We start from the raw sequence: 24559 nt of genomic DNA, 5'->3' as shown, positions 1-24559 counted from the left end.
GCACTGACTGCATTAGCAAAGGAGCACAACACAGCCTAAAACGTCACTACAGTTCCAACTGAAAGGTTGGCTTTCATATTGATTTACCTCAGCCTCTGAGTCAGTAAACTGGTACTGCTACAGGGGTGTGGACAACACACGCACATACACATAAAAACAAATGAAATTACTGTTATACCAGAAACCTATACTGTGAAGAAATTTAATGGCATCGATTTCTAAAAACATCTCAAAGATAGAAGCAACCACACCCAACAAATTAATTAATAAACCTTAAAATAACAGTCATTACTAAAACTTAGCAAACTAAAGCATAAACACTTGATGAGTAAATGAGTGCCATGCAAAACAGTCTCCCAAACGGAAGCAGCAGCGCTGACTGCCTGCTACTGTAGCTCGAAGCAACAAACTATGGCTGAGAAGTGCAATGAATTGAAGCAACACCAAAGTCACACACAGACTCAGGCCGCTCACAAGGGCTCACGGGGTCTACTGCATAACTTACCGCTGCCTTCGAAGAGGATTAAAAAGAAGCAGAGAGGTGTATTAGAGCAGGTCTGAAAACACCACAGCACGTGGTCATGCTCGTCAGCATAATAATCGTAACTGAAAAAACCCCCCAAAACAAAACTTAACCTCCTCAGCAGCTGCCGTGCTTCAGACATCAAGTGTGAATGAGTCTAAGCTAGTTGAACTCACCTGGCCAAAGAAAGCCACTCTGAAGTACGTGCCCAGCATCCTCTTCCCAGTATGCATGACCTCCGTCACCTTGCTGTACGCTCGATGCAGCGTGTCATACAGGTGAGCCAGTTTCTGTGTAGAGTCAGTGAACTTGATCAGGATTTAAAGATGCTTATGCTGCACGCTTAGCCTGAATCGAACAGAACTGTTGCGGGGGGGATAAAACACCCGACAAATAGAGTTTGTACCTCAAAGTCCCTCCGCTTCTCATAAATGGGGATAATGAGCTTGTAGATGTCAGAGATGAGCTCGTAACGCTCCGCTTTCCACAGCCCATCTGCGCACTCCTCCAGAAGCTCCATTAAGACGTCCTGAGGGATGAGCACAACAGAGATGGAGAGCTGCTGGTGTACAGTGCAAAAGAAACACAGCTCACAGCGTGTCAGCAGCTCATTTTATCACAATTAAAATGCACCAATTTTAAAGACATACTGAAAGAAAATAGTTGCCTTCTTTGATTTATTCTTTCTTATAAAAGAAAAATAGAAATAGTAACAGCTTTTGATGTGACTAAATCTGCTTTCCTCCAGCAAATGCGATTTCATTTTATTTTATTTTTTCATTTTTAGCACAAATGATCAAAGTACTTCATTAAAGTGGACGTCTTGCATTCCGACGTCCTCCATCATTGCGGCTTCTTCGTCGATGTTTGGAGTCACAACACGAAACGCCGAGCAGCCCTGCTTGAACATGCCTGGAAACACCGAAAGATCAGGCATTATTATTCTTTTTTTAAATCAACAGGGCTGCTATCTAATAAGCAGGAGAAACATTTCCATCACAGAATACCGAAGTACCTTTTCTTCGCAGGTATTCTGCCACGAGTGCTGCAACGTGAACATAGCACATGGCTGCCTGCAAACGGCAAAAACAAGTCAGGTCAGATAAGCGTGGGTAGATAAAAGCTCTGATTATGCTGCAAATTGGTATCGCTCGAAAAAGCAGCACATAGTAAACAGGGCAGTTTGCAGCACTTGATGGTGGGCCTCGCTGCACGCCACACTGGCACTGGTGCTTTGATACAAAGTAAATACAGTCTCTATCTGATGTTTAAGATTGTTGGGCCCAACATCAGACACAGAAATCAAAAGCAGGACCATTCAGCCACACAGACTTTCACCACAAACCTCAGACAGGTCTCCATTTTTCACATGGATTCGGGCCATGCTGTCAAGCCAGGTCTTGCGCAGCTCAGGTGTGCTGGCATAAGACTTTGCGAGACTGTACTGCAGGTCCACCAGCATCTCTGGATCTCTCTCATGCTCCTTCATCTGCGCTGTGGCCATCAACACTGTTCTGATGCGTTTAGTCAGGTCTTTCACATCCGATGGGAAAGCTGTGTTCTGTTGAAGATGACGCACTAATGTGAGCTAAATCATCGTTAGCTTCCTTTAGGAAAACTTGATTCTAACTGGTTTATTTTATTCATTAAGCTCAGGCATAGTTTTCAAATGGCCTCTTTAAGTGGAACCAGGATGAACCTGTTGCACGTGTGTTCCTCACCTTGATAGTTTTATCACTGTTAGCACAGTTGTTGATTATTGACAGAGACTGCTGGAAGCGAGTACTTCCTATACCAATGACATCTGCTATCAGCTGACTGACAGCAATCACAACCTAAAGAAAAAGAAAGGTCAACAGTTCAAAAGAGGAATGAAAATGCTTGTGGTCTCTAGAATCCCAGAAAATTTGGCTTAAGGCAGGTAGATATTAAAGTTTTACTGTGGCGACAACTCTCTCACCTGTAAATGTGTCCGGACGAAGGACTTGCGACCAGTGTAGTCAAAGTTGCTCTTCATGAGAAAATAGAGCAGATGGGCTGCGTCGCTGCGAATGGAGCTCAGCTTGGAGTTGCAACATTTCAAAATCTCATAGCAGAAAGCAGCACACATGTCTGCACGCCCTTCAAAAAACGTGCACGGGAACTAAGGGGTCAAGAAGACAAAAATCAGTCAGTGGCTTACGTGGTCCTCTCATGGGTTAACAAAAGGAGAAAAATTATTAAATAAGGCGCGTAAGTCCTTCATACCTTGTAAATGAAGGTGCGCAGTGAAGTGAAGACCTGCTTGAGGGCCGTTTCTGACTGATTGATCCGCAGGAAGCAGAGGTGGACATCAAACACCTTCTTCATCAGTGGACTGTGGCCGTGATCAGCACACAACTGTGTCTGTGGCATAAGAGAGGATCATCGGATTTAAAAAATAAGCCCTTATTTCACAATAATGGGGCAGAACAAGGTTAATTAAGTAAATACACAAAATACAGTGAATTTGTTTGGTACCTTAAAACTCATGATGAAGATGCTGAGTGTGTCCAGGACGGTCAGGCAGACTTCAGTGGCAATGTTGGTCTCCAGCAGTGACTGATTTAACACGTCAGCATCTGAGTGACTGTAGGCTACAAAGACAAGAAAAGGCTGTAGTTCTTTCAATCACCACCAGTACACTCAATGTAAAACCTCTCCTTTGTTATATATGGTCATGTCTCTCAAAAACGTAGCGTTAGAGGCAAAGCCGCTGCATGAAAGTTTGAGTTTCATTCCAAACTGAGGCCAAAATTATCTGACAAACGAAAGCATTTCATGGAAAAATTGTCACAAGCTGGCGAGGCATTTTTTTCTTTATAAACTACAGCGATGATTTTATTTGATTGCATGAAGTTCAAATGTTGACATTCTTTTTTTGGAACGTTTTGGAAATTTTGGAATAAAACCCTTCGTAATTCACGAGGACTGCTTTCGCAAAGCGAAATGTAAAAATGTAGAGTTGAGAGCAGAAGATGAGCTGGTAAAGGGATGAGGAGGTTTTGGAAGCTGATGTTCTGTTAAAACAGGCATGCTCTTAAATCAACCAAATCAACATAGCCAGTATAGCAAACGTCCTAACATCCTGGTACATTCTTACCATGGTCTACAGATATGCCAAGAACACTTGAAATCTTTCTTACACTGAAAACACAAAGAAACTTATTATTAAATAATGCCATTTAACAAGATCACCGCCTAACAGTGGACGGCTGCACAGCTTCCTCCCCAGTTTCTTTGAATTTACTGATGCACACATGTTTTCTAAAGGCTTTTCCTGCTGGGATGTAGTATGATGGAGAAGAAGAGGATGCTGATGTTGAAAGAGAGGCATGAGGAGGACGAGGGCCCTGTGATGGAGAGTGTTTGATGAGAAGTACAGTATGAGGGGAGGGGGGGGGGGCACTTACTGTGGTTAAATGTGTATGAGTTATCCAGGCTGCTGAGCTGCTGTAAGCGGGCATGCATCATTCCCGCCCTGTTACGGGACACAGGAAGAGTCTGAGACTTCCGCTCATGTGCAACAGGTCCTGCCCCATCCTGGTTCCTGATGAGGAAACAGGATGAGTTAATGAAGCTGCAGGTTACGGTAAATAATACATAGATTTTACAACTAACACTCGAACGCCCTGGGAGCGATTTGAATTTATGAGATTTTAAAGGCGAAAGTAAAGCTGTGAGTGCATGTTTGCCATGCAGTTTAAAGCTGAGAATAATCAAAGTGGTATTGACAGCATTTATTGGTTTAAGCTGAAGCCATGCATGTAAGAATGCGAGAGGCGATGAACTTAAAGCGTCGGATGTGTCACAGCACTGCAACTTTTTTTCTTTTAATGGTGAGAAGTTATCATGCAATTGCTCTCAGTTTCACCTTCAGGCTTACCCAAGCAGGAGAGGGCAGGAGCCAGGTTTTATTTCATTATGTTAAACTTGCCAGCGTTTCAGTGGACAGAGACAGAAACAGTGGTGGGGGGTTAGACAGAGTGAATACATAAAGCCTTCTGGGAGTCGCGGCGAGTTCCCAACTGTGATTCAAGTACAGTGCGTGTACTCTGATCAAATCAAATTAAAATAACAGTACAGTCAGACTCTTCAATAGTAAGCAACATGATGGCTTACAGACAACAAACAGCTGGATACTCATAAACTGCATAAAACCTAAAAGTTGCGTTGATTTGTCTTCTCATGATAAACAAGTGCTGAGAAGTATGGGTGACAGCAACATTACCTTGCAATGTATCTCTTTCCCATGTATCTGAACTGATGGAGGCACACTCTGAGAAATGGAAAGTGGGTATAAAAAATTAAAAAAACTCAGTTGCTATGTGTTTTTCTGCAATGCGTGTAATAGCTGGTTATTCTCTATAAGATGTCTTACTCGACTAAAGTGAAGAAGTCCATCAGGTCAGAAGATGATGCCTTGTTCCAGTATGTGAACAGAGCATCTAAAAGAGACAGAGATGGACACTGTGGAGACTTCTTTTGGGTTTGTTTTTTTTTTTTAAACGTAGTGTAAACAATTAAGTAAAGCTGGAAGAGCAGGAGCTGTCGCAGAGATGAGAGTTTACCTTCAGACATGCTTTTGAGCACATGTAAGAAACACATGAGGAGGCTCTTGATCTCTGCCTGGTCCAGTTTATCACATCGCAACAGCGGGCTTCCCAGGGTCGAGGCAGGTTGGTTCTGCAGGACAAACGGGACAATCAGGCATGGATAGAAAAATACATAATCCTACCAGTGTGTTGGCTCCAAGTAAGATTTGAAAAACTAATCAGGTTATTTGAGACTTACCACAGCAATGCCATAAAATCTGTCGCCTTATTTGATAGCATCAGTGCATTTTCATGATATTTTTGACCATTTGATAAACAGCAATCAATAATACAAGCATAGCACAACGACTGAATATAACGCTGAGGATTTTCTTGTTTGGCTCTGGCTTAAAACTTTTTTTTATGTAGGAACAACCGTGTGATGTGGGCTCTAAGCATTTGGATAATGATACTATTCCCCAGTCTTTCCCCACAACAGTGGATTTTAAATTAAACAATCAAGATGTGACTAAAGTCCAGATTTTCAGCTTTAATTCAAGGGGTTTAACAAAAGTATTGCATTAACCGTTTAGAAATTGCAGCACACATAAATCCCCATTTCAGAGGCTCAACATTACTTTAGCAAACTAGAATAGCTAAAAAAAAATGTTTCTAATACTGCAAAATATTTGGTATCCAGTGATTGTCTTTAGTCTAGAACCCTGTGAAATCACCAAATGCTGTATTTCCTCCTTTGAGATGCTCTGTCAGGCTCGTATCACCACCTTCAGTTGCTGCTTCAGTTTTGTCTTTGGTAACTAAAAAAGCATGCTCTGCTGAAATTGTTATGGCCACTGAAGAATATGCAATTTCTTTGCCATAATAGACTTTAAGGTTGGTTTTCCAGTATGCTTTGGGTCAATGTCCTTTTACACTGTAAAGTGCTGCATGATCAGTTTTGGGCAGAGAATGAAACCTAATACTGAGCGTTCCAGTGAGGGAATGCCATGCTACCAAATACAAGTTAAACACGCCAGGTCTTTTATCTGCTTACTTTGCCATGGAATAGTGAGGAAATAGACCTCACCTTGTCCAATTGCTTATTCCTAAACAGTAATGCAATACTTTCCTTAAATCCTCTGAATGAAACTGAAACCTGCACTCTAATCATATCTTGATTGTTTCATTTCAAACTCACTTTTTGAGATTTACAAAGGCAAAACTACAAAAACTGTATTATTGTCCAAATACTTAAGAGGTTTTCAGAAGGTCAGAGAACTACACTGCAGTGAAATGATTCATCCAGATGTTGCAGGGATTTGTTCCCCCAGCTGAGGCACACGGCAGGGAAAAAAAACAAAACCCAAGCAGCGGAGCAGCAGCTTTACCGCAGCAAGAAGTTGGCTATATACCAAGCACGTTCCTTTGCCAGCAGTTAGTCTAGACCATGAAACTAGCTGGGGATGACTTCATGGAAAGCATGATGCTGTTGCTTTGGATTTTTAAAGGGTGTTTTGCAGACTGGAGAACTTTAAGGCTAAAATTAGGTTGGAAAGGCTGATGTGAACTTCAAAGTCTGGTACACTTTTGGGGCTTGAGCTATTCTTGAGTTGCTAATAGTTGTGTGTCTTCTTGCCCCCTCAGCAGGGAAATAAAGCAGCTGCTGCACACCAGAAACAAAAGCAGTTCCAACACTGGGTGAAACACGACAACAAAAATCCAGTCCTTTGTGTTTAAATCTTCTCAGATTTAGTTTGAGGCTGTTTATCAGAGAGAGACAAGAAATCACACAGCACGAATGAGAGGAAATCAAAAGCATGCATGCTTATCACCATCTGGAACAAGAAAAGCGCTAAACGCTCGTGAGGCCCTGAGGTAAAACACGTCTGCTTTACAGCAACAGAGAATAAACAGGACAAAGCCTGACAATCTCCTGGCAAAGTAAGGGCTTAGAGTTTAGGGCATCAACACACACACCTGCGCACACACACACTATCATTCCCAGATGGGACACTCCTAGGAGGGACTGTGTGGAGCAAGGAGGTGTTTTGTACTTGAAGTGAACTGCTGGACTGCAGGGCCCTCTCTGGCACACTGGGGACAGTGAGCAGGGAGAAGTCCATGGTGGCACGCTTGGAGTGCACGGAGAGCATGGACTCCTCAGTCTCCGTAAAGAATTGCAGGACATTGACAGAGTGTCTCCGTAGAAACTTCTCCGTCTGCCATGGCCAGCCATACAGTGAAGGTGAGGAGTTAATGGCACAAGTTAGCAAAGAGAGACTTTATGTGGCAGTTTTTCCCATAATAAGGGGACATCTGATGTGCCTGAAGTGCCATTTTGAATTGCATGTTAGACACATGCGTCAAAGAAAGGCTAAATTGGATTTCTAATACATATACATAAACATTTTCCGGGAATCTCAAAGCTCATTCTGTCAAATACCTTGTCAAGGGAACTGCCCTTGTCATTGTTCCTCTCAGGCAGGCTGTTCCCAGAATCAGTGCTGATGAGCGATCCACGAGAGTCGGCGTGGCGCACAGAGTTAATGTTGGGGGTGGACGCCGCATGAGGTGAAGCTGTAAAAAGGAATAAGAGTGAAATGTTACATAAAATAAACATAAAGTAACCTGAAAGGGAAAAAAAGGAATGTCTTATCATTTACCGGTGCCAGAGATGGCTCCAAAAACATCTTTGTGGAAGCCGGTGTCCAGAAAGGTGCTCGACCTCGGAGGTGTCATCAAAGTGTTGGTATGGAGAGAATCGTCTCTTCCATTCTGCAGGACAAATAAAGAGTTTAATGAATCAAACCCACATAAAACACTGTGTGTGTGTTTTTTTTTAATGAAAGTTAACAACACGGACAGCTCTAAAATCTCTGATCAAAAGCACACACAATTATATTATATTTATTTGTTACATTTATTTTGTAGTATTATTGAGATATTTTTACATGCATTAAAATTTGGATCAAATGGGCACAGCACATGGATAAATACATAATACTCAGAAAACACACTAGGTGGCTCCCTTACACTGGTGCAGTGGTTGACGGTGAACGGCGACACTTCCTTCACATTTAGCCTGTTGACGTTTTCTTGGAGCAGACCAAACAAGGGCAAGTACAGGGTGACTAACCTGGCCTGCTGGCTCTGAAAAACAAAATGAATAATTTAAAGAAATGTCTCAATATCACACACGTCTCACAAACACACTCATAAAGACAGGGACAGGGGTGTGAAAACACTGCTTACTTTTGAGGTGTAGCGATCGTCAAATGCATGCTTCATCATGAGGCTCTTCAGCACTTGGATGGCAATCTGACGAATCTCCCTGAACTCCTGCAGAGCTGCGCTGGCTTCCCTGAGCAGCAGTCCAACCAGGAAGTGATTCTTACAGAAGTCATCCGTCAGCGAGTAATCCAGCTGGAGGTCTGTGAGGATAAATGGGACGATAAGGAGACTAGGACTGACCGACAGGAGAAGTAGATGAAGAGTGTGAAAGGAGAAACCCAAAAAACTCACTTACCAATTTGACACAGAGACAGTAATCAGAAAAAAATGATCAACATTTAGAGAGTATAGCTACTGCAGCCAGCTTTAAAACTCATTATAGGCAGATGATTCTTATAAACATCATCAAACAGTCTAAAATGAGGAGAAAACAAAGGGAAAAGCTCAAACATTCATGTTTGACAGATTCACACTGTGGTTGAGCTGCACTTCCACATCAGCAAACGTCGCTGAGAAACGCGACTAAAGCTAGCGGCTGAACAACAGCAGGTTTCCAGCAGCATTTTAGACACGTAAAGAAAACCCAAACACATGACTTTATTCAGAAACCTTTTGCTTTTATCTTTTTAAAACCTGCATTTGAAGCACACAAGAATTAAAAAGATATCTGGTTTCTCAGGAACGATGGAAAATAGTTTACTCAGTATAGCCACAAACCCCCAAACCAGTTCAAGATAGAAACCCCCCCAAAAAACAAACAAACTACAAGCACACCAAATCCCCCAAACCTGATGATGATGACAAGTAATAAACAGTCTAATCTGACAAGATCATAACCTGAAATCCCAGATGAACCAGCTTACAGGAAAGCTTAAAGAACTGACAGGTTCAGATTTTAGAGGAAATTTGAAACTAATAAACGATCGGCATTGAAGTCACGACACCTTCCACCTACCTACTGGAGTGTCACATGACTCCACAGTATTACATGGAGGTAATGAGGCTAATTGAGGAAAACACAAAACAAACACAGTGTACAGTGTACATTTTTTTAAAGCAAAAGAAATCGACTGCATGAGCATTTATTTATTTTAAAAAAAACAAAAAACGCTGTATTTTATTGTATGTGTGCAGTATGTTCTGTGGGTACAAGTGCTTTATTTTGTAAAAAAGTTCATGAACTACTTTTGCGCTGCTGCCCTTCCACAGCAAAGCATTTTATATATGCAAACACTTTAGCAGTCATTATCACAACTTTCTCACCTTGAAATCTCAAAATCCGTCCCTTTCCAAACGGCATGGGCAGGTTTAAAGGGACGAAGTGCTCGTGGTTGCACACGACTCGCAGGAACTCAAACTTGAACTCAAACAGAGTCTGTATTGAGAATAAACCTCAATTAAGAATTATGGCTGATAATAAGGCTTTGCTTTATGACTTCAAGTTGAATAAATAAGTTGTTGTGCAATTTATTTCTATAAAGGCTGTTGCACGTTGTTTTGTCAGCCCACCTTTGGGTCTCCAGGCACAAAACAGTTGATATAGTTGTTGATCTGCTTGAACACAAAGCCTCTGTCCATCAGGTTGAAACAACGCTACAAAATAAAGAGAGCACAGTATATTAGTTACCATTTACCTAAACGAAAAGCACTTTGAAAGCCATCTGTGATAAAGTATCTCTGGTTTCTGACCTTGATGAAGACTGCCAAGCTGTGGTTGGCATTCCGGGCAGCATCTAGGTTGTCCTTGTATTTCTGCGTGATGTGTGGCATGATCATGTTGACCAAGGTCTCCACAGTGTGATGGAACGATGCAGAGAAGCGCTGGTTCCTGGACAGCTGGAGGGCACAGCAGGTAAGTTGTTACAAATGTTGTTATTCAGCATGAAACATCCCAAAGAACTCCCATGAAAAGATCAAAGGTTCAAAATGTGGGAATTGTGGTTTATTTGAGTCAATCTTACATCCTTCAACAGTAAATAAATACTCAGACTTTAACTTCAAATATGAATTCATCCTTGTTTTATCCTTGAAACAGAAATAATTTGCTATTAGAGCTAATGTAAAAATAGCTATGTAGCAGATAAATGGTTAAAATAGTAAGCTTACATTTACAGATGCATAAAATAGTTAAATGTAACAGAAACGGTAAGCTTATTTTTTTCAGCTCAAGCTTAAAATGATTTCTTTAATCCATGGATTGTGACAGTCCTACACATGAGAAGCAGCATTTTAAGGACATCATAGTGGTGGATGTTAAACACAGGGATGTGGTTGCCTATGGGGTTCGAACAAATGCCGCTAATTAAATTGCACAGCAGTGTGGGACAGACTGTGGATACATAAAACTTCCACTGTGGTGCTCCGGCTGTCCACAACACCCGGCATGCTGCAAACTACTGTGAAGAACCTAAAGTGTAATAAAGCGGGCATTAGCGGACACCTCGGAGTCAAGCGCACATGCTGCGGCGAACTTACCTTTACTTTACAGCTCTCAATCAAGTACTGAGCCATGGATTTGACTAAGGCTTCGAAGAAATACCAGGAGTACTGCACAACGGACAATTATCAGTTAGAGAACAGACGGCTATAATTAAAGACTGTGTAATCCTTTAAATAAGAACAAATGTGCTACCTTGAGCAGCTTGTTACTTGTGAGGAAGTCAGTGGAAGGCTTCAGGATTGCAGTCATGGCTTTAGCCAACTCCTCGTGCACCGTTCGGGTGGTGGAGGATGTGTATGGCTCAGTCTTGAAGACATACTGCATCAGAGACACGCAAAGACAGACATGTCAATTCATACGTGACTATATATAATTATGTAAAGGTCAAATACAACAGAAATATGGATCTGACATGTGAAATTTACCTTCACGTAAGATCTAAGGTAGTGCTCCAAACCTTCCTCGTGGCACTGTGCCACAACGTGAATCATGACTCTAACAGGACGAAAGGCAAAAGCTCAAGTGAGATAACAGTTTCTACGCTAAGATTCTGCTCTCACGACACTGGAAAATTAACTTCCATTCATGAATTCATTCATTTCTCTCTGATCACAGCAAGACAAAAGGGAAAAAAAAGGAATTTAGCAGTTATATTTCAGGCAAAAAGGGTGCAGGCAGAAGCAACAGCTTATATGTGACTACCCCTCACACATAACACGATATCTAGCCGATGGCAAACTGAGCTGCTTTCTTTCAATATTTTTAGCATATATAATGATATATGACTGATATTTCAATAACAGTAAATTGCATGGAATTTAATTTGCTCTATAGAGATGAAGCACTTCATGGATTCTTGCCTGGTGACGTTGACTGCCACGTCTTCCTGGGTGGCACTGGTTAGCACCCTGAACAGCTGATTGAGGATGGTGGGCAGGAACTTGATCATCACGTGACTCTCCATGGCATGCAGACTCTGAGATTAAAGCATCACCACAGATGCTTACATGTTTACAAAGGATTTGTTCACAAACCTTTTGTGTAAAATGAGGGAAATAAATGTTAAAAAAAACACGTTTAAAATGTGCATGAAAGGCTAATTGAGAAGACCTTCAGGGAAAGCTAATCTACTCACAACAGGAGTACACGTGTGGATAACACTGTGCTAATCATCCACACTGTATGCTTCAGCGCCTTGAACGTGGCTGAGAGCAGATACTGGTGCATCGGTGCCTGCGCACAGGAAACTAACACGAGCCTGCCAAGTAATTTGGCGGGTTGCCAGTCGGCACAGCTGACCTGCCGTTTGACCCTCTGGCTATTGTTTGTGTTCACTGCTCTGTTTATATTATAGCCCAAGAGATGCACTGGACCAAACGTGGCTCTCTGTGTCAACGTTCACCAGGGGAAAAGTAAAGCGAGTTTTCCCGTGGACTGACAGTTAGCGACGGAAAAGGCGATAACTGAGCTGCCAGTATCACAGAAAAATATGGAAAAGACATCATGCAAACTAGGAGAAGACCTCTGACAGATTTACTGGTATCAGCCCAGCCTCTGCAGTTAAACTCTGTATAAACGGGGAAATGGAACAAGCTGTGCACAAACTGTCCAGAAGGGTGCGATATTGGCAAGCCACAACACACGCGCACACAAAAAAAACAGAGATCACTAATCTGCATGTGATTCAGCACCAGCCCAGTGTGACTGTTGCGTTACAACCAAACAAAAATAAGCATTTCCTTCCAACAACAACAAGAGTATATGCCGAATAATAACAACCACTTTGCCTGTATAGCACTTTTCAAAACACAGAGTTACAAACTGCTTCACAGTTTGAATAAAAACTGTCTCAGTAGCTCTGATATATAAGCAGGGGCTTGTCTATTTAGCGCTTTAAATGTTAATAATAGGGTTCATGAATTCTAGTTAATTGGAACCCTTAAATTTTGCAGTGACTGATTTACCTTCAGGTATTTGACCAGCTCTCCTCCTGACGCCTGGGCGCCTGATGCAATGGTTTGACAGTAATGGAAAAAATTGTGCAAATGCTGATCCTGAAAGACAAAGCGAAACAAAACCTTTGTTGCTATGAAGAGCACAAACCGAGAACACAAAAGAAATAACACACTGGTAGGGTGCAGACGAAACAGGGGCGGAAAACTAACCTGAGTGTAGACAGTGGACACAAGGTGGGTGGAAACTTTGAATAACGGTTTTCCTCCATCCACCCATTTCACTTCAGGGCCCAAATGCTGTAAAATGAGAAAAAGAAAAAGCATGTTTCTGTCACTACCTCCATAGACATGGATGCCACCAACGGGTGAGTTACTGTCTCTCAAAGCTAACTCCCAAGACCACAACCTGTTCTGAACTGAGTCAAACTTCTGTTAGAGATTTTGGGGAAGAAGTGGCTTAATATATTTTAAAAAGATCTCTCAGCTCTCTCTCCAGCTATATGGAGCTCTCTCAGCTCCATATAGCTGGACAATCATATCATAAAGTGAATGAGAACATACGTAGAGGGACACTTGAGAACTCCTATCCAGTGTCTAAAAGGTGTTTGTTAAGTGGGTTAGCAGCACTAAGCAACTGTCTGACATGCAATCTGGACAGAGCATATCCTACTCAGCAGTTTCATATTTGTGCTATGTATAACCTCAATCGGTTTTCATCAGCACTTTCATGGCTAGTAGTGCACTGCACCTTGCTGGCACCCTCCTGACAGCTGAGGTATCCGGCAGGTAGGTTGGCGGCAACCGGGATCTGACTCTCATTCATGATCACCCGACCGTCCTTCAGCAACGGGAGCCAGGCGTAACCAACTGAGAGCAGAGACAGAGTAGGACGTCATCAAATAAGAGCTTTGCATATCTGTGCCGAGAGTGTTATTTTTAATCATGGTGCCTTACCTTGCATCTCAACCTGCTCTCTCTTTTTGGTGCTGGCCTTGCTGTTGCTATCGCAGCTGACGTGATAGAAGGTGAAGAGAAGATGATGCTTCTCGTGGAGCTGGGTTGGCAACTCAATCTTAAACTGAAGCAGAGGAGCACAAATAAACACTCTGTCGTGCATTAATGTTTAGAACTTACAATGATTTTTTTTTTCTTTTAAAGGTTAGGTAGAGTGTGCTTACTTCATCGTAGAATTCAGGATTTTGCTGGTGATGTAACACGGAGGCAAAGGCATTTTTGGTAAACAAGGGTCCTCCAGGCCGGCCGTAGATGCACTGAGAAACAACAACAATAGCCCATTAACTCTCGGACTGATAGGATTATCCTCGGGGGATTTTTCCGCATATTTTCCTGCATGCATTTTACCTTAAGTGCAACAGCCTCTTCCTCATCCGAGTCCCTGAACTCGATGCAGACAGCTATGTTTCTAGCCTTAGGGCAAACACAAACGGCAAATCTGAAATAAACTGGCTGGAAATTTGCGAGAAACCTTCACAGAGGCAAAACATGTAATATACCTGCATTCCTACATCAATAAACCAACAAAATAACAGCGCAGAATAAATGAAATACCTTCGCAAATGACTTTTGGCTGTCGTATTTCAAGTGCTTCGGGTAGACATAGAGGTGATTGTTGTAGATGGTGAAAGGCTGAGAACATTTGGCAATGCACGGCACAAACTCCTCCACTTCAAAGAAGATGTTGCTCTTCTCGCTGACATCAAACTGCTTCACAGGGATGTAGGATGAGGTAACACAATCTATAAGAGAGAAACAGGAAAGAGAGAGGGAGAACAAATATACAGCCTGCAGACAATGTAACCTGTCTAGTCTGAGCAGAAGCAGTTCTCATCTCTTATATTGGCTTCATAGGGTGAGTTTAGAGGGCTTACTTGACAAGTCTGGGGCTACGTTGTCAATGGTAACATCGAGGTTTCCTAGGATTACAGGCAGCTTGGCCATCTTCTCTGGCCTGAGGAAAGGAAAATAAACTCAAGTTAAGCCTTTGCTATCGTTTACCACAGGCCGAATAAGAAACAGGCGGCTGACGTCGAGAAATTCGATGAGCCGTATGTGAACACGTTAACACTTCTGAGCAACGATCTGATTTTTATATACTAATAGTCCAGCATTTTGCCAAAACCCAACCTATAGGCTCATATTTTCCTTACAGAGCACCTGCAAACTATTCATACAGTTTATATTAGAGTGGAGAAACATTACTAACTTCCTGAAATCAGCCAGCAGCTTGAGCATATCGTCGTTGGACAGTTTGTTGCTGTCTTGTCTGTATAGAGCGGAGAAGCGAGCAGTTTTGTCAAGAGTCCCTGAAGCATCTTTGAACAAAGGTCTGCAAGAAAAAAAGAAAAGTCAGAGGCATCTAAATTCCTTTTTATCGATTATTATATTTGAACAAAGGAGACCTGATAGCTTGCTGGACTACACTAGACTTCACAATATTTGTTCATTTCTTTATTTATTCAGGTTTTGGAGTAAATGTTGAGTGTATAATATGTCACGAGACCACAAATCAAAGAAATCATCATCACTAGAGCCCAGGGAAACAGTTTCACAATGAGTATTAAAAGCGCACCCAAAATTTAAGCATACATTGATATAAAAAAGAGAAAACCTTCAGGAATAGTTCACTTTAAACATCAAATTACATGTTTTTCTCTGCCCTGTAGTGACTTTCATCTTTCTAGATCATGTTAGTGCATGTTGTCCAGTTTTAAAGATAATGTTTGTAGAGGTTTCCCTTGCCCACATGACTCACCTACCGCAGGGCTATGCAGAAGAAAGCATCTATCCACCTGTGACAATGCTTGTAACAGGATGCTAACATTAATGACACGTATGCTTGGGTACGCTGAAGGCCACCAGATGGCGATAGCTCTGGATGCAAAAAGACCTGGGCTCCTATATAAGACTATGGGAAAACACCTTTCAGTCTTGACCTCAGTCAATGCTTTCCTGCTAATTTTATGGGCTCAAACATTAAGTCTGTTTGAACTTGATTCGTTGAAGTAGAGCAATTAATTCTTAATGCTTAATTCTTTCTCTGTGACGGTTTAATCGCAGCAATGTTTGGTGACATTTGGGATTTAAAATCACTATAAAATCACTTCCTTAAGCACTTGTGGAGTTGGTTTATGTCCGTTTGAATTGTGGTCTTGATGTAAAACTCACAGAGATAGCATGCAGATGTATTTAAGGAGGAAAAGTACCTTGCTCCCCAGGCAAAAGGCATCCTGTACTGGCCTAACCGGTTGCATGCCAGCTTGGCGTTTTTCAGGACCTTCTGTGCCACCTGGTGCAAAACAGAAACACGCTTGAGCTTCGACACAAACACGCACAAGCTGGACCTCGTCTCTTACAGTAACTGTAACAATATTCAGCAAGCTGCCAATCTCAACCAGAGTACGCACACATTTGAGAAAACAAACACACGCACACAGTCCTTCGACCAACATGCTGGACTGAATCACATTACTACCCACTGTTCTGCCCTCGGGGTGTGCACCTACTTTGTAGAGCCAAAGTCAATGCTTTTGTTGAGTTTCTGCGCAACTGGTCAGCGATTGCAAACTGGGAAGATTATCTTTGCATAATGTGGAATAATTTGGTGGAATCTGCTGATTCTAGAGGAACACGGGGTCAGTACCTTGGTGGAGTCTGAACTCTTCATGTATGGCTCGGCACAGTGGTTGATACCCCCCTGAAGCACCTTCTCTATGCGGGCCACCAGGAAGATATCTGGGTGTGGGCATGTTACCGAAAACACTCCCTATGAATCGAAATGTTAGAACAGATTTGAATATGTATTGGTAGATTTCCCCAGTGCAGTCATTAAGATGAAGAAAAACAAGAATCAGTGTTTTTCAAGTATTTATTTACCTGTCTGGGATACTGCATGGCTGCTTCTGGCATCCCGTGGATCAACCGCTGGCTGTCGGGTCGGCCATCGCCTCCCCCGTTCGTATACTGACTGCTGTTATTGGGCATCATGCCCCTGACAGAGGGGTGGTTTAGGTCAACGTGGAAATCAGAGGAGATTTTTCTGCCATTCTGGATGTCAAACAGCGACAGGGTGATGTAGAATGGCTCCACCTGGAGAAAGAGCACAGTGTCAATTTATTAGAACGAGTCTGATAGTCCTGCCAATCAGACTAAAGTACTATGCACATGTGTTAGGTATGCTGTGATGTCTTTGGGCTGCTATGATGGCTCCTTTCATCTTGTACTACACTAAGATATCAAAGTATGACTTGGATAAAAGATACTTTAAAGGATAAAGTATGATGTTGATAAAAAAAAAGCAGTGTATTTGTCCTTTATTGTGCCTACAGGCCACATAAAATGCTCCCAAGAGCCACAGCTAACAATAACTAATTTTACTGAACTTAATGTGATGTGCACTGGTGTAGTGTAGATAAAAATAAAGAGTATTAAATAATAAAAGCATAAATATAACTAATTACATTGTAGTATTTCAGTGGATCCAGTGTCACGTGACTTTACAGTACATATAAATATATTTGACCACTGGCATCAGAGAAAAAGCTGGACTGATGGACACGTGTCTCACGGACAGCTAACAGCTATTGCTGTAAAATTTCAGTGGAGGGAGCTGCGTGAACGCACTTCGAAGCATTTGCTCTGCGTGCGCGTGGACCATGTTGAAGTTTTAATAGACAGTTTCTGCTGGGAGGGACAGCAGGACAGCAGACTTCATTATGCAAATTGTTTGCCATTTCTGAGCCTGGAGGCTGGTTGCTATGCCAACGGGAGTCGTTCACCAGCTCAAATAATAAGACAAGTCCATCCGGCCTGCTGTAACAAACCCATCTCATCCATCCTTAGTCAGGCAGATAATGATATTTCTGTTATTTAAGGCCTGATGCGGAAAGAAAAAGAAAAAGAGATCCAGCTTACGTTTGTTGTTGGCCCTTCCTCGTTCTCGGCCACGCAGCTTTGCAAATTAAACGAGAGGTCGTTGCAGTTCACCAGCACACGCTTGCCAAACTTCTCCTCAAACTGCTTCACGTCTGGCTCTATTCCTGAGAAATCGAGTTTCTAAAGATAGTTCAAAAGACGGTATGGCATTAAACTGGGTCGGGTGTTATCACCAAATGGGACAAAGTGAACATTAGTGCGCCTTAATTTACCTGTGTGTCCGGATCCAGCGTGAACAGCTTCAGCCTGGTTTCATTCTTCATCCTAGACTCTATATCTCTTGTGCTCTGCGGAGAAGGAAAGCATTTCCTAAACTGAACCGCAAACTGTCTGAAACAGTGGAAGCGCTGGCCGGGAGATTCACGGCGAGTTGTTTTTTTTATTAGTAGAACATTTGTCATTCGCACCGATCTGGAAGTCAGGCTCCATATTTTACAGGCCGATTGTGCTGTGCAGACGGGGGTGAGAGTCAGGTGGTACCAGCACACATTTCCCTGGAGCACACTCTATCCTGTCAAACTGTTTTCCACCCAACTGTTACCACCAGTTTCCATGCACATATGGCTTTACTATTACGTACCACTCATCACAATAACAGCAAGAAGAGCTTTTAAAAAAAACAAAACAAAAAAACCACCATAAATATCGGAAAAATATTTGCAGCCTGCAAGTCGTCAGACAGTTTCCCCGTTAAATACCAGAGAGGATTCTATCCTCAAAAATCATCAAAGCTCCTAATGCTTTTCTCCCTGCTGGGTCTCTTGGATTGGATATTGCTGACTGTATGCATTCTGTATATATTCTGGGCAAAACGCGCTCTTAAAGGAAAAATCATATTAGATATAATCCTGAGAAGGCCAATAGGAGGGAGGGGTCCAGTGATTCAAATGAATCACTGGGAAATTGGCTGTGTCACCCTCAACATTTAAATCTAAATTTAAGACGCATGTTTGTAGCAAGGATGGTTCCTTCTGTGCCTTCTTGCTCCTTCAGTGAGGACAGGAGATTGCATGCACATCCAACAGAGAAAGTAGGACCTACCTGAAAGCTGTCCATACTGCCAGAGGAGCTGTCTGACTTTCCAAGATCATCATCTGTCAGAAAATACAAGAAACAATGGGTGTGGGGAAAATATGTAAACCTTAAGAAAAACCACCTAGGGTTGTAAAACCTCTTTAATCACTCACTGACACGTGAAAGTTCGGTAAACAGTAATTCAGCTGTGCAGGAATCACCCGGGACTGAGATGGGGATACTGCAGGTCTCAGTGGCATATTTAAAAGAAAGCTTCCAGATCTTTTCAAGCGCAATAGCGCTTTTATTCTTTCCCCTCTCTCATGCACAGGATGATTAATACAAGCAGAGGAATTAGAAAGATTAGCGGAGTGTTTTATGCAGAGGCATTCAGCCTCTCTGCTTCACAGCTAAGCCTCCTGTGAGACAGGAGGTGAGTATTAAAAGCCTGGGTGGTCTGGTATCACATCTCCACATACTACATGCACACGGCCAGGGAAAAAAAAGTGAGATTAAGTGAGAAGGTCGCCCTTATTAATAACTGACTAAGCATGAAAATTCTCTTCATTAATCTGCACAATTTCACAAAACCTTTTCCCAGAATAAGGAAGCTATCTCGACAGGAATACCAACAAATAAAGACTCCCTTTCATGTGGAAGAATCCAGACAAACGCACACATACCATCGTGAATGTCTCCATTTCTCTTCTCCTGCATGGCGATTTCAAAGCTACTGTGCAAGATCTTATTGAGCGTGTTGATCCATTCCTCCATCTCCGCCTCGCTGTCTGCAGCCAGCAGGTAGGTGCTCTTATCCTGCATCTTAAGCTCGAAAGCAAACCTTCGAACCTTGTTGTTCTGCAGAGACGGCATGGTGGGGGATAAAAAGGAAGGAAAGAGTTGTAGACAGTGCAGATAAAAACTTATTGAACATTGCAAAACAAGCGTTCAATCATTAGTTATTATTAATCTCTGGCTCTCTTCCACAGTGTGTTTTGTGTCCTGTCTTCCTCGCCTCACCCCCATCTGTCGTAGCAGATGGCTCCCCCTCTTTGAGCCTCACTCTGCTGGAGGTATCTTCCTGTTAAATGGGAGTTTTTCCCTCCCACTGTCACCGAATGCTTGCTCATGAGGGGTCATTTGATTGTTGGGGTTTTCTCTGTATTATGATAGAGTCTCTACCATGTAACATAAACCACCTTGAGACTACTGTTGCGACTTTGAGCTATATAAATAAAAATGTATTAAACTGAATTTAAATTATAACGATAGAAAAATAAAAGACCTGTTATTACTGAATAGATTGGATCAGTGGAATCTCATACAGACAGACTGAGTTTAATTTTTCACTTTTAAACATCAAACATCCAGTAGTGAACATAGTGAACATGGCAGAAGGGATGTTTCACCCCCCTCTCTGAAGAGAACACGGCCCCATGAGGCAGTAGTTGCTCTTATTCCACCATCACCCTCACTTCATTGTAATCTACGGTTAAAACCTTCAAAAATAAAGACCTGGTATATATTTGAATATTGAGTCCAAGTTTGGTAAACATGTAAGCATCGAAACTCAAATTTAATTTAAATGCTGCAGTGAGCAAATGGAAGGAACGTGAGTTATGGAGGGACGAAGCATTTACATCTGGATAACAAAGCCCTTCTGCCAGTGATGACCTCAAAACAGCCACGAAGGCTGATGCCACTGCCTCATTTGGGCTTTCGTGTTATTCTATTAAAGCCCATTCAGAACCAATGAGGGCTGACTGAGCTGCAGTTTGTCTATGACTCAGTGACTCTGAGGTCTGATGCTTATTAGGGTACTTTAATAAACGACTCCAGAAGAATTTGTTTTAGAGAAATAGAGGAGCCATTTTATTATTGTCAACAGTCACTGGATTGTGTTATGGTGGTTATCTCTGCAGCTTTCCTGCAATGTAGTGGGAGTGACTGGGAGGGAGAGACAATATCTGCAGACTAGCTGAGTAAACACAGAGAGGGGTGTTTGGGACAGAAATAAAACCAGAGTCCTGATAAAGAGACTTAACCAGTGTCATCACCTGAGGTCGGAGACTCAACTCAGGGAAACTGACTCGACGGTCCTTAAAATGATTCTGTATCCTTACTTTAAAGAGTAAGAAAGAAGAGAGCAGAAAGGAAAACTTTTGGAAAACTGAGTTATAGAACACTTAACATTTTTTAGCTGTTTGTTATTACAAAGAGAGTGCTGGTCAGTTGATATATGACAAATGCAGTGTGTGTTTGACTGTATGTTGGCGTCTTTACAAAGTGGAGGACCAGCTTGAGGCTCAGCTTGAAGCCTCTTTAGCATCTCTAAGCTGCAGCGTTAAAAACAACTGCAGTTATACTCATGGAGCAACTTCATCTGGGCCAGCTTAAATCATTAAACAAGGAAAAGCAGTTTAGCTTTAATATTCATTAAAGTGGACCTATTGTAGTCATTATTTCTGGTCATACTTGGCCTTGAAGCCCCTCAGTTCATCCAATGTGTGGGGAAAAAAAACACCCTTTTAGCTCCTCTCTAAGTCTCCACTCACCTAAGCCAGTTTTCTTCTGATTGGCTAACACTCGCGAACAGAAGACTGCAAAATAACCGCAGTACTTAAATCACTCCCGTAAGACGCATAAGGAAAAAGGATCAAATTAAATGTTCTTTATCACTGATTTATAATCTGGTCCCATTATATCTCAGCTCTTGAGACCAGTTTGGAGTAGTCCACATCAACAACACTGAGTGTGTTGGATTTGTCGCTGAGCTTTTTAGTCACACAATGATTTTTAAAAAATAGCCTCAAATGGTTTTTCTTTTTAATTACTGAGATTCTCTGTTAAAAATGAGCTCAGAAAGCTGGCAGTGAAGCTGCTGGACTGAGCCAGGAGCTGCAATTATACGAGCAGGGGTCTTTGGTTGAAAACTGGGCGACGTGGAGGTTCAGCAAACCCGAGGAATGGCACAGCCGCTATAACCCACACACATCTTGAAGCATTCAAATATCCTGCACACTCCCTTCAGCTTACACTTGAGGTAACCCAGCCAGCTGGGTGCCTCAGAGGTAAAAAAACAGGTTCTTTCCATCTGTTCACGCTGTAGATAGATGATAATGCATCCAGTGAGCGTTGGCCTACATTCAGCTGTTAGCACGTGGCATTGATTGTGAGGCTCGGGGAAAGTGCTTAGAATCGAGACCTCAGCATTCACCTTGTTTCAACAGCTGACAGTCAGCAGAAAAACACGACCTTGGGGTAGAGCGAGCTCAGGTTTCATAGAAGTGGAGAAGAGAAGCTCTCACGGGCTCACTTTTCAGCAGCAGCGCATCACTGTTAGAATAATTTCAGTTCAAATTTTGCCTGTTACAGATAGTGATTCATCCCGAATGCTGAGAAATAAATTTATACAGAAAACAACTGGAAAGAGGAAATCGTTATAATACCGGTTCATTCTGGGGAAACTGCATTTTCCCCCAGGGGCCACACTACCACATGTGCAGACAGGGATATCCCGTTTGGCAAAGCATGCAGGTCATCTTGGGTCAATGAGGTTTAGCAATCACTGCCTTAATGTACCTGAATCACACCCATACAGGAGTCCAAGAAAATAGTTCCTTTGGGCTCTTTGGAGATCTTCTCATCCTTGTAGAAGTTTAAGTTATAAGAACCATCTCCAAGTTGAGTCAGGTGGAAATATCTCCTCTTGAATGACTGAAAAAGAAGAAAGACAGGAAATAAGAATTATTTGTATTTGCAAAAAGATAACTAAAACAGGTTAAACTGAACAGCGAGTGGTCATATGAAGGGGAAAAAACATGGAATAGTAAAATGAGGAGAACTTTCCAAAATGTGAAATAAACAACAAAGATGGCGTCATGTGCTCATTTGGTTCAAAACATTTTGGGTGCCATGATATAAAACAAAGAAAAGAAACAGACCCCAACATTTGAAAAACTGGAACTAGTAAATGTTAAAAAATTTGCACAAAATCGATTACTTGGGTTGAAAAAAATAAAAATAAATCATACAGTCAATTAATGTGGTCTTTATTGCCACCTTACCCTCATGGTGACACTGATAGCACTGTTCATGTTTCCTTTATACAGCCAGCCCTGTTTAGTGATTCCACCTTTCTGGGAGCCTAAGGAGGCTGTGTCCTGCAGGAGACAAGGACACAAGATCAGACAATTACATAACACCAAAAGGATAATGCATACATCTTAACCAGCCATATAGATTTAAAATCTAGTCGTCTTCATAGCATATGCACAAATGTGCCAATTCAGGAATTAAATCATTTCACTTTTCTTTTTGTGTGTGTGGTTGAAACAAGCTGCAGTAAATAAACATGGAGACAACGTGCTCCAAACACACACACACACATCATGTATACATTTCAAAACAATGTCTGATTTTATCTAAAGAAAAGTTTGTGCGACTTTATTTGGACATTTTTGCGGTGAAGCGGCATACAATAATATGTCACCAATTGCCCCACCCTGCCAAAGCTCTGTCTTGCTGTGCAGAAAGTCTTTGATCTTGTGGTCTGAGATGACACAGATCCCGGCACTATGTAGGACTTTCTCAGTCCAAACAACCAAGGCAGAAGAACATAAAACAAACTATGACTGTTAAACTAAATAAATATATCTCAGCTTTCATAGCAGATCTGTGACACATGGGCCCAGTCATCTCAAACGTTCACGGAGGTTTGTATGAGATCACGCCTTTCACACAAACACCGCTCTCGTGATCTGTAAAAATAAAATAATTAGGGGAATAATGATGAAAGAGGAGATACGGCGGTCAAACTCTATAGTTTGGTCCAGGTTTATATCAGCCTTACATATCATTTGCAGATACACTTTCCAAATTTGAAAGAGTACAATGAGAAGAGCGAATGGGCTTTCAAGATGTTATCATTTGAGTCCGGCTTCTTCTCTCAGCCCAATAAAGCAAAAAGGATTTGCTTTATTGGGCGTTGGCAGGAATTATAATATTTTCAGTGTGGAAGTTTGTGAAGTGAGCTGAAAAGCACCTGGAAAGGTTCAGAGTCCCATTTCCACTAGTCAGTGTCTAGACAACATTTGCAGGTCTGCAGAGAAGCAGAAAAGTCTCTGAGTTTAGGATCTCAGAACTCTCTTTGCCTGAGAAAACTTTGTCAAGGACATGATTAAAAAAAAAAAACCCAACTCAAAAGGCCACACTAAAAATCTACAGTCAGACAAAGTGCAGATAAACCACATTACACAGCTGATAGTGAATGCGGTCTCAATGTACGGTTAGAACAGGCACGAAGATTTCTTTCGGGAAATTTACAGGAAGGCTTTATATCCTTTTCTCTCATCTACATGAGGAAATTCCCCATTTAAAAATATTCTGTAGTGTGGGTCGTGAAGGATGAGCCTTTCTATTGTGTTGAAGTCTTTCCAATCCTCCTTTCCCAGATTTTACTCTCTGGGGACTTGCACTTCTTTCAATCAAAGCTCCTTTTATTTAAAAGGGAAAATACATTGTGCAGCGCTGAGTTCTAGAAATCTTTCTAAAGATCATGTATTATATTTCAGCTCCTATACTCTCTTGCCTATAGGAGGCACAGTTTGACATATTGTGCAACAAGGGCAGGTCAGGATCTTCATCATACATCCTATGAAGCGGTGTGACCTTAACAATTGTATCTGTAACAGCTCCGCATTATCTTTAAGGCTTTGAAGACTCCCAACAAATCTGAGTGTCTGTCAGGTGACTTATGAGCCTCCTTGTTGTGAATTCCTCCCAGTCATTCCAAAGACAACAAGCACTTGTTTAATCTGTACAAGACTGCACACCCACTCTGTCATACATGAATTAGCAGAGGATAAAAAGGTCCAAATGTTGCACTGGA

The 24559-nt window shown here is 41.9% G+C and overlaps 1 protein-coding gene across 5 annotated transcripts in view; it reads right to left on the bottom strand.

Annotated features, from left to right (window-relative positions):
- The window catches only part of LOC146651096 (dedicator of cytokinesis protein 9), a 74080-nt gene that overhangs the window by 4995 nt on the left and 44526 nt on the right, over positions 1-24559 (bottom strand). For 2 of the 5 annotated variants that reach the window (XM_085383849.1, XM_085383851.1), the window contains exons 6-48: positions 22737-22832; positions 22252-22386; positions 19353-19527; positions 18697-18749; positions 17868-17942; positions 17635-17775; positions 16597-16809; positions 16364-16486; positions 15927-16009; positions 14927-15049; positions 14592-14671; positions 14272-14459; positions 14065-14130; positions 13881-13973; positions 13657-13780; positions 13451-13569; positions 12913-12999; positions 12712-12801; positions 11608-11723; positions 11173-11242; positions 10940-11065; positions 10783-10854; positions 9997-10143; positions 9817-9900; positions 9571-9682; positions 9263-9310; positions 8329-8507; positions 8110-8226; positions 7740-7851; positions 7520-7653; positions 5113-5227; positions 4923-4989; positions 4773-4820; positions 3955-4091; positions 3023-3138; positions 2771-2908; positions 2484-2666; positions 2245-2358; positions 1869-2084; positions 1539-1596; positions 1329-1435; positions 930-1052; positions 700-813 (exon numbers count right to left, since the gene is read on the bottom strand). In XM_085383849.1, the coding sequence (XP_085239975.1) occupies positions 700-813; positions 930-1052; positions 1329-1435; positions 1539-1596; positions 1869-2084; positions 2245-2358; positions 2484-2666; positions 2771-2908; positions 3023-3138; positions 3955-4091; positions 4773-4820; positions 4923-4989; positions 5113-5227; positions 7520-7653; positions 7740-7851; positions 8110-8226; positions 8329-8507; positions 9263-9310; positions 9571-9682; positions 9817-9900; positions 9997-10143; positions 10783-10854; positions 10940-11065; positions 11173-11242; positions 11608-11723; positions 12712-12801; positions 12913-12999; positions 13451-13569; positions 13657-13780; positions 13881-13973; positions 14065-14130; positions 14272-14459; positions 14592-14671; positions 14927-15049; positions 15927-16009; positions 16364-16486; positions 16597-16809; positions 17635-17775; positions 17868-17942; positions 18697-18749; positions 19353-19527; positions 22252-22386; positions 22737-22832 (4917 nt within the window). Of the gene's footprint in view, positions 1-699; positions 814-929; positions 1053-1328; positions 1436-1538; positions 1597-1868; positions 2085-2244; positions 2359-2483; positions 2667-2770; positions 2909-3022; positions 3139-3954; positions 4092-4772; positions 4821-4922; positions 4990-5112; positions 5228-7130; positions 7296-7519; positions 7654-7739; positions 7852-8109; positions 8227-8328; positions 8508-9262; positions 9311-9570; positions 9683-9816; positions 9901-9996; positions 10144-10782; positions 10855-10939; positions 11066-11172; positions 11243-11607; positions 11724-12711; positions 12802-12912; positions 13000-13450; positions 13570-13656; positions 13781-13880; positions 13974-14064; positions 14131-14271; positions 14460-14591; positions 14672-14926; positions 15050-15926; positions 16010-16363; positions 16487-16596; positions 16810-17634; positions 17776-17867; positions 17943-18696; positions 18750-19352; positions 19528-22251; positions 22387-22736; positions 22833-24559 lie in introns of all 5 variants that reach the window. The other 3 variants (XM_085383850.1, XM_085383852.1, XM_085383853.1) reach the window with 2 other exon arrangements.

This window comes from Rhamphochromis longiceps, linkage group LG16, assembly GCF_057381845.1.
Source record: "Rhamphochromis longiceps isolate RC_006_pf linkage group LG16, R_longiceps_female_GT1.1, whole genome shotgun sequence".
NCBI classification, from domain to species: Eukaryota; Metazoa; Chordata; class Actinopteri; order Cichliformes; family Cichlidae; genus Rhamphochromis; species Rhamphochromis longiceps.
This window is presented reverse-complemented; position numbering and strand designations above follow the sequence as displayed.